Raw genomic sequence first — 10,351 nt, forward strand, 5'->3', positions numbered from 1 at the left:
GTTTGGACTTTGGCTTCCTAATAGTTGTAGCTTAATACAACGTACACGTAATACATTTGTATATCTTATATTCAAATATTTTTTCTATAAATTTTGTTTAAGTCTTTTTGAATAACTGTAGAGTAAAAAAAGAAATTATTTTTACACGAATCGACTTTCTGGTTGATTTTTTAACGTTCAATTTCAATTGCATGATAATTTTGGTTGAAAGTCGAAAATACGAATAGAAAGTCGACGCGCGTAAAATAGCTTAATGGGATATTTTTTCAAAATTTATTTTGTTTTGAGACAATACAGATTTATTATAAACACTAGAAACTACATAGTTCAAAATCTCAAAATGGCAATGTTTTAGTTTACACCATTTTATATTGTGGTGCAAAAGATTAAGGTTTAGTACTAAAATACTTAAAAATAATATTGCATTTTCTTGAAAATGTTCTGAAAATACTCTAAAACTAAAGTAAAAAAAATGGTTTATTTGTGCTGCACCATTTTAATTTGTATACATTATCTCTCAATCAACGGTTGAGTAATATTCGCTCTATATTGGCTGCTAATTTGAAAGCATTTTTTTTTTCTGAGAAATTTTGCCAAAACCTCGATATTCTGAGATGGTGTTCTTGAAACAATTTCTAAGAGATGATCACTACAACGAGAAGAGTGAGCTTATGTTTTCACTAAACCGTCGATATAATAGTGATATCTAAATCATTCAGTCTTTACTTTAATAATGAACAATTGGAAGAACAATTTTGATTTACATTAAAAAGAAATTTCGATGCAAAAAATTAAATATCATTTTCATAATTTATTTTACAAGTCATAAAAATATTCAGGTGCTTGAAAATTTAAGTTTTTTATATCCGAATAAAATTAAAACGGTACTTAGCTCTTTGATCTAAGTTTTGAAATGAGTACTTTTGAATTGATTTCGACTTACAGATAATCGCGTATCTTAATTATGGGTGTATTCAAACTGCCCAGAAATACAGCAATCAAATTAAATAATACCTACTCAATAAGTATCGATTCTATTAAGTTTTTTGAAAAAAAAAAATATTTTTTGTGTTTTGGGGAGTGTTTTGGTCGAAAAATTTACCCTTTCGCCATTTTTTTCGCAGGCTCGAAAATTATTTTTTTGGGTTAGCGTAGTGGAACTTTTTTTCCTGAGCCCAAATCCTATCGAAAAATCGATGGCGCGATATCGGTTAATAAATCAACCCAGTCTAGTATACATTCCTGGCGCTATATAACGCTTAACATCGGAAACAAAACAATCTTTACTGGAACGTTTATAATCCATAAACACAAATAATGGATACAAGTAAGCAAATAATAGTAATAGGAATGAATGACAATTTTCAAAATTATCAGGAACAAAATAATCTTATTACATCGATTAGTAGCGATTTTGTGTCCCGTATGTAATAGAAATTATGATAAATCTTAATTTTGTGTTGTCGAATTATGGCGTAGCTGTAGTATAAAGTCATGTTAAGATAATGAGATATTGCTGATCAAGATAAACGTTTAAAATTTTCAACGTTTATTTCTAAATATCTGTTCTATGTAATATTAAATAAATTTTTTTTTAAACCAGAACGTGTATTGTTCTAGTATAACTTCTTACAATATATTATTTCGTATTTATGAAATAAATGCTCTTCTGAAATTCGTTATCATTATTAATATGTTCTTGGCGCAAACTGCAGCATAACGATAATATATAGTAAATAATATGCTTATATACGTCAAAGAAATGTTGTGATATAAAAAAAAAAAGTACGAGAAAAAAGTATGCATAAGTAGGTGAGCATTTACGAATAATACTTATTCGAATAAACGAATAATACAATTTGATTTGAATTATGTAAATTGGTCACTTTCACCGAGTACTACTTTTCCAATGTTAGAGTTTATAAAAACCATATATACAATACTTCAATATTGCTACGACAAGCTGGGTACACTCACAAACATCAGAGTGCCGATATATTGCTATTTAAATGCTTTTGATTATGTATTCAATAATCGAATGTCAATTAAAATATTTTCTTATCGCCGCTACAATCACAAAAATTTTGTAGGTTGATGTTGTTGTAGCAGTGTTGGCTGTCTTTTTTTTCTATTATGAATTAAAAAACTTATTGCGAGCTCGTTATACTAGCAATATAAGAGTATTATATATATGACAAAAACGAACAGCAAGTCCCTTCTTTTCTAATAAATGGTTTAAAATATGTACGTATATATGTGCATATGTACAGTGACGGCGAACAACAAAGTCAATGCAAAAAAATACCCAAATGAATGAAATGGTTCAAAGAAGTCACTGGGGTATATTAATACACAAAATTAAGAACATACTTAAAGTAAGTTACAGCTTTCTATGAAAAAAGCTCCAACAAATTTTAGGTATCTACAAAGTTTCGACTATAAATATGTCCCATTATATTTTGTTTCTAATTTGTTGCCCGCCACTGTATATATGCGCTAATTCATATTAAAAATATTACTACTAATGCAACAATAACTTATGTTTGCTTAACTGCACATACTCACGCTGACCAACGTGATTTTTGCAAATCAATCTGTCCTTCCAATGTTTTGGCTAAATATATAATAAATAGTTGCACCAATGCTACACCCAAAGCAACACCCGCAATGGTATATAAATTACGTTCAGCCCAAACTCGTACTATCTCTATGCAACCGCTTGTCCATATGCGTTTACTTGCAGCAGCTACTGAATGCTCTTGAACGCCATAGCCGCACATTATATTTACTAAGCCAGAACTAATGTCAGTGGCATTAATACAGCAACTGTAAGGGACACCACAACGCTCCACGGATGGTGATGAACAATTAAAATATTCATTCTTACCTAAGCAAACATTTAAAAATAAAAGACATATATGTAAATACACATAACCAGAATAGGGGGTTGGGGTACTTACTCCAATCTTGATAACCAGAATTGCTGAGTCCACAACATTTAAATTCAAGTTGCGCAAAATCGATAAGATTTTGCAAATCTGGGTCATCACGATACGAATGTATAATTTTGTCAGTAAATTTATCTTCTAAGAAAGAATTCATATTATGGGGAAATACAAATCCCATTATGGCTATAGCTAGTTCCAGCAGAAAGAACATTAATAAGCACATAGTATAAAATTTCAGCAAACAAGTATTTTCACGTAATGCACCCAAACATCCAGCAAAGCTAACTACAGATATTAAAACTCCCATAAGCATTAATACCAATGATATATTGAGTATAACGTCGTAAAATGTTTCCAAACGCACCCATCCTGTTGCTTCCCATTTGTCCATGAAAGCATAGAGGCCTATACCAAGTAATAGACCACCAGATAGCCAAAATATGAAATTTAGCATAAAAATCAAATATTTTACACATGAGCTAACATAAGTGAAATTTTGTGATATTCGTGGATGCATGTTACGTATTTCGATGCCACTATATCCGCCACCTCCCCCATGATGACGATAATTACTCATATCTACTTTGGCCGATTTCCGTGGAATTCTGGCTTACTTTGAGTGATGCTGCTTAGTGTTTAAGGTTATATATTGTATTTTCTTTTATTTGTAATGGCTCGTGGATTTATTTTAAATTTATTTTTTCATCAAAGTACTTGCACTTTACTTTTGGTAGCAAAAATCCAATCGGGTACAAGATTTCCTTTCTTTTTTACTTTACAAAATCTATCCTCTATTGAGGCTTTAATTCATTTATACTTTCTATTTCATATTCTAGGCGCAGATACTTTAATATATTGCATATTTGATGTTTATAATTTTGTTTAATTTATAAACAAATACGCTTTTCGAACTGTTTTTTACACGAAAATTACTATCGCTAACAAAAATTTTTGACGTATAACAAAGTAGTGATGGAACGATATTTCGCTATTGGTGATTGCATCGCAGTGAATGAAAAATAGGTAATAGCGATAACTAATGCTAACCAAATATATCAGTGATTGGCATTTTGGCAGCATTTCGCCAGTAGCGATATTTCTTCACTCGGTTGTGTTCACTTTTAGCTAGTTTGCTCTTTCAGGCGACGTTATTTTGAATTGATATTTTTATAAACGACATTTTGATCTGGTTGGCTGCGAAAATTTGGTTGTATTAATTTATTAAGAATACGTTTTAATACCGAGTGAAAGTTGAGAGCAAATTATTGTAAAAAAAGCAGTGAAATGTGGCAATTTTATGATCCCATAAATACCCGGTGATAATTGTAAAAGTCCCCTTTCATATAAATATTTCATGAAGTGTATAAAAAGGATTAAATTCCTGAATTTTTTTGTGAATGACGCCAAATAGACCTGGGTCTTTAGACTTGGTCTAAGATTGGTTACCTGCGTAATTCCTAAGTTAATACTTCTAGGCAGTAGCCGTTAGCAGTTTTATAAACTTTGTGTGTTTTGATGAAAGAATTATAGAAATATATATCACTCATTTTATTATAAACAGACTAACTCAAACTTTTGGTTTTTTGGGAGATTGCAATTCAAGTTTTGTCATATTATATGACAAAATTCTCCGGCTAATTTCTAGGGCACTGAAGTGGGTGGCTAATTTTCTGTCAAAGAATATTTTTATAATAGTTTGAAGAATTTGCTATATTTTTGTTATGCTTTTTTTATTTAAAATTAATTCACTTTACTATAAACACATTATGCAGCCAAATACAAATTTCAGAATAAATTCATACGGAGTTTTTCTGAATGCATCGGTGTAGTATAAAAATAATAGTAAATAAATCATGTTTTTATGGTGTGACTTTGGTAACAAACCAAATATTTATTTTATTTTTAAAAATTTATTTTTGTTTATTTTTGAGTTTAAATATTTTAATACTAATAAGAATTTTCTTTTTTGAGGTTATTTAAAAAATTTTAAATTCACACGAAAACTCAATTAAAAATTATTTTTCAAATTAAAGTAAAGAGTACAAAGTAGTTAACACTATATTTACTCCCCCTCCAAGAAAATTTAAAACAAACAAATTATTAATTAATCAGGCCTGTTCTGAATTCCGACTCGGAATGAAAAGTAAAACGACATTGATTTCGACTCGGTTTCTATTTGGCGTTCTCAATTCCGATTGTAAAAAATCGATTCGAAGTCGATTTCGAATCGTTTTCATTCCGATTCGGTAACCAGTTTAATCAGCAGTTTTTATACTCAGTTGAGCAGAGGTCACAGAGTATATTAAGTTTGATTGGATAACGGTTGGTTGTACATATATAAAGGAATCGAGATAGATATAGACTTCCATATATCAAAATAATCAGGATCGAAAAAAAATTTGATTGAGCCATGTCCGTCCGTCCGTCCGTCCGTCCGTCCGTTAACACGATAACTTGAGTAAATTTTGAGGTATCTTGATGAAATTTGGTATGAAGGTTACTGAGCACTCATCTCAGATCGCTATTTAAAATGAACCATATCGGACTATAACCACGCCCACTTTTTCGATATCGAAAATTTCGAAAAACCGAAAAAGTGCGATAATTCATTACAAAAGACCGATAAAGCGACGAAACTTGGTAGATGAGTTGAACTTATGACGCAAAATATAAAATTAGTAAAATTTTGGACAATGGGCGTGGCACCGCCCACTTTTTAAAGAAGGTAATTTAAAACTTTTGCAAGCTGTAATTTGGCAGTCGTTGAAGATATCATGATGAAATTTGGCAGGAACGTTACTCTTATTACTGTATGTACGCTTAATAAAAATTAGAAAAATCAGAGAAGGACCACGCCCACTTTTAAAAAAAAATTTTTTTAAAGTAAAATTTTAACAAAAAATTTAATATCTTTACAGTATATAAGTAAATTATGTCAAGATTCAACTCCAGTAATGATATGGTGCAACAAAATACAAAAATAAAAGAAAATTTAAAAATGGGCGTGGCTCCGCCCTTTTTCATTTAATTTGTCTAGGATACTTTTAATGGCATAAATCGAACAAAAATTAACCAATCCTTTTGAAATTTGGTAGGGGCATAGATTTTATGGCGTTAACTGTTTTCTGTGAAAATGGGCGAAATCGGTTGATGCCACGCCCAGTTTTTATACACAGTCGTCCGTCTGTCCTTCAGCATGGCCGTTAACACGATAACTTGAGCAAAAATCGATATATCTTTACTAAACTCAGTTTACGTACTTATCTGAACCCACTTTACCTTGGTATGAAAAATGAACGAAATCCGACTATGACCACGTCCACTTTTTCGATATCGAAAATTGCGAAAAATGAAAAAAATGCCATAATTCTATACCAAATACGAAAAAAGGGATGAAACATGGTAAGGTAATTGGATTGTTTTATTGACGCGAAATATAACTTTAGGAAAAACCTTATAAAATGGTTGTGACACCTACCATATTAAGTAGAGGAAAATGGAAAAGTTCTGCAGGGCGAAATAAAACACCCTTAAAATCTTGCCAGGTATTACATATATAAATAAATTAGCGGTATCCAACCGCTAATGTTCTGGGTCACCCTAGTCCACATTTTGGTCGATATCTGGAAAACGCCTTCACATATACAACTACCACCACTCCCTTTTAAAACTCTCATTAATACCTTTAATTTGATACCCATATCGTACAAACTCATTCTAGAGTCACCCCTGGTCCACCTTTATGGCGATATCTCGAAAAGGCGTCCACCTATAGAACTAAGCCCCACACCCTTTTAAAATACTCATTAACACCTTTCTTTTGATACCCATATTGTACAAACAAATTCTAGGGTCACCCCTGCTCCACCTTTATGGCGATATCTCGAAACGGCGTCCACCTATGGAACTAAGGAATACTCCCTTTTAAAATACTCATTATCACCTTCCTTTTGATGCCCATATTGTACAAACAAATTCTAGGGTCACCCCTGGTCCACCTTTATGGCGATATCTCGAAAATGCGACCACCTATACAGCAACCACCACTCCCTTTTAAAACCCTCATTAATACCTTTAATTTGATACCCATATCGTACAAACACATTCTAGAGTCACCCCTGGTCCACCTTTGTGGCGATATTCCGAAAAGGTGTCCACCTATAGAACTAAGCCCCACACCCTTTTAAAATACTCATTAACACCTTTCTTTTGATACCCATATTGTACAAACAAATTCTAGGTTTACCCCTGGTCCACCTTTATGGCGATATCTCGAAACGGCATCCACCTATGGAACTAAGGATTACTCCCTTTTAAAATATTCATTAACAGCTTTCTTTTGATACCCATATTGTACAAACAAATTCTAGGGTCACCCCTGGTCCACCTTTATGGCGATATCTCGAAACGGCGTCCACCTATGGAACTAAGGATTACTCCCTTTTAAAATACTCATTAATACCTTTAATTTGATATCCATATCGTACAAACGCATTCTAGAGTCACCCCTGGTCCACCTTTATGGCGATATTTCGAAAAGGCGACCACCTATACAACAACCACCACTCCCTTTTAAAATCCTCATTAATACCTTTAATTTGATATCCATATCGTACAAACACATTCTAGAGTCACCCCTGGTCCACTTTTATGGCGATATTTCGAAACGGCATCCACCTATAGAACTAAGGCCCACTGCCTTTTAAAATACTCATTAACACCATTCGTTTGATGCCCATATTGTACAAACAAATTCTAGGGTCACCCCTGGTCCACCTTTATGGCGATATCTCGAAACGGCGTCCACCTATGGAACTAAGGATTACTCCCTTTTAAAATACTCATTAACACCTTTCATTTGATACCCATATCGTACAAACGCATTCTAGAGTCACCCCTGGTCCACCTTTATGACGATATCTCGAAACGGCGTCCACCTATAGAACTAAGGCCCACTCCCTTTTAAAATACTCATTAACACCTTTCGTTTGATGCCCATATTGTGCAAACGCATTCTAGAGTCACCCCTGGTCCATCTTTACGGCGATATCTCGAAAAGGTGTCCATCTATAGAACTTAGGTCCACGCCCTTTTAAAATACTCATTAATACCTTTCATTTGATACCCATATTGTACAAACGCATTCTAGAGTCAACCCTGATCCACCTTTATGGCTATATCCCTAAATGGCGTCCACCTATAGAACTATGGCGCACTCCCTCATAAAATACTCTTTAATGCCTTTCATTTGATACACATGTCATACAAACACATTCCAGGGTTTCCCTCGGTTCATTTTCCTACATGGTTATTTTCCCTTATGTTGTCACCATAGCTCTCAACTGAGTATGTAATGTTCGGTTACACCCGAACTTAACCTTCCTTACTTGTTGTTTATGTGTTTTGTTTTAAGTATCATACAATTTTATTTTAATTAAAAAATGCCTGCAGATATGGTTTTTGGATGCGCAGACGCAAGAAGACGTGCTATTGTGCGTGCGAATTGTAAAAATGCGCTGGATCGGAATTCAGAACAGGTCGACTTCATTTCGATCAGCATCGATTTGTTTGCCTAATAGATTTCTTGATAGAAGTTTTTAAAGAAAGATTTATTATGCCAATTTAACTCAAATTTAAACAAAAAAATACATACAACTCTTCCAAATAAAATGAAGAATTAAAAAAAAATTAGTTGAAAGACAAATATCGCAACATTTGTGTATAATCTGCCAATTAATTTTCATTCCGACTGCTCAGAGGCAATACTTTTCAAACCGATAATTTTTGGTCGGAATCGAAATTGAGAACACCAATCCATTTCGATTCCGAAAAAATTGATCGGAATCGGAATTCAGAACAGGCCTGAATATTAAACGTAACCTTTTTTGTTTTTTGTTGTTTAATGTATTTGTATTTGTATTTAAATTAGTGTTAATAAGTATGTTTGCTGGTTTAAGTAAATCAATTGAAATATTTTTAATAGTATTTTTGTATTGAATTGTAAATGTTTTATGTTTCTTAGAGATAACTTTAAAAGGTCCTTCATAAGGTGATTCTAAATTAGATTTACGAAGAATTTTAACAAAAACATACTCACAATTTTCTAATTTTTTAGGAACGAAAACGTTTTCTTTGTTATGATGAAAAACTAGAACGAACAAGCGAAAAATATTCTCTTATTTTTTGAAGAGCGTCATTAGAAAAATTATGTTCTTTATTACTATTTGAAATAACTAATTCACCATAAACAAGTTCGGCAGATGAACATTTTAAATCTTCTTTAATAGAAGTTCGTAAACCAAGTAGAATGAATGGTCGTTTGATGCTATAATTGCTGCTTTTAAAGTTCGGTGAAATCTCTCTATCATGCCCTTTGCTTGGGGATGGTAAGGAGATGTATGAATTTTATGAGAACCTAAAAGTTTAGTTAATTATGTAAAAAATTTTGATGTGAATTGTGAACCTTGATCTACTGTAATATTTAATGGTATACCAAATCGTGGTATATAATTTTGAATAAAAGTTTTTACTATAGTATTTGTTGAAATATCTTTAAGTGGATAAGCTTCAGGCCATCGTGAAAATCTATCAATAATTGTTAAAATATAAGAATTTTCATTTGAAACTGGAAGAGGTCCAACAATATCAATATGAATATGTTCAAAACGACCTGATGGTATTTGAATTTTTTGAATAGGAGATTTAGTATGTCTTGAAATTTTGGATTTTTGACAATTGATGCAAGATTAAGTCCAATCGTTAATTTCTTTACTCATGTTAGGCCAATAATATTTAGTTTGAATTAATTTTCTAGTTGTTCTTATACTTGGATGAGATAATGAGTGAATTTTGTCAAATATAATTCTTCTCATAGAATGTGGAACATAAGGTCGAAAAGGTTGTAGAGAAACATCACACCATATATTTAAATTAATAACTGGAATAGTAATTTCTTTTAAATTATTTTTAGAATTTTGATCAGAAATGGTTTTTTGTAAAAATGTATCAGTTTGTTGTTCTATATATAAAGTTTCTAAATTTATATCTTGAGTTGAAATTGCATTTATTTCTGGAATACGGGAAAGTGTGTCGGCAACTATGTTGTCTTTTCCACGTATATATTGAATATCATTTGTAAATTGAGCAATATATTCAAGATGACGTAGTTGACGAGGAGATCTATCTACTTTAGAATTTAGAACATGAATTAAAGGTTTATGATCAGTATAAATTGTAAAAGTTCTACCTTCAAGAAAATGTTTAAAATGTTTAATTGAAATATAAATTGCCAAAAGTTCACGATCAAATGTTGAATATTTAGTTTCTGTTGTAGTTAATTTTCTTGAAAAATAAGCTAAAGGTTCTAGTATATTATTGCTAGTTTGTTGAAGAACTGCTCCAAT

The 10,351-nt window shown here is 31.9% G+C and overlaps 1 protein-coding gene across 1 annotated transcript; it reads right to left on the reverse strand.

Moving 5' to 3' along the window:
• Positions 1–259: 259 nt before the first annotated feature.
• Positions 260–3,939, reverse strand: Tsp86D (Tetraspanin 86D). Its single transcript, XM_067789803.1, has 2 exons — positions 2,961–3,939; positions 260–2,887 (listed from the first exon to the last, which is right to left on the reverse strand). The coding sequence occupies exons 1-2, from the start codon at positions 3,523–3,525 to the stop codon at positions 2,562–2,564; spliced, it is 891 nt and encodes a 296-aa protein (XP_067645904.1). The 5' UTR covers positions 3,526–3,939; the 3' UTR covers positions 260–2,561.
• Between the last annotated feature and the right edge of the window lie 6,412 nt (positions 3,940–10,351).

This window comes from Eurosta solidaginis, chromosome 1, assembly GCF_040869045.1.
Source record: "Eurosta solidaginis isolate ZX-2024a chromosome 1, ASM4086904v1, whole genome shotgun sequence".
NCBI classification, from domain to species: Eukaryota; Metazoa; Arthropoda; class Insecta; order Diptera; family Tephritidae; genus Eurosta; species Eurosta solidaginis.

Bases quoted from the DNA above. Each gene is read 5' to 3' on its own strand.
- Tsp86D (XM_067789803.1), bottom strand. From the start codon at position 3,525: ATGAGTAATTATCGTCATCATGGGGGAGGTGGCGGATATAGTGGCATC. The intron at 2,888-2,960 runs GTAAGTACCCCA...ATGTTTGCTTAG, and splicing joins TTCTGGTTATCAAGATTGGA to GTAAGAATGAATATTTTAAT.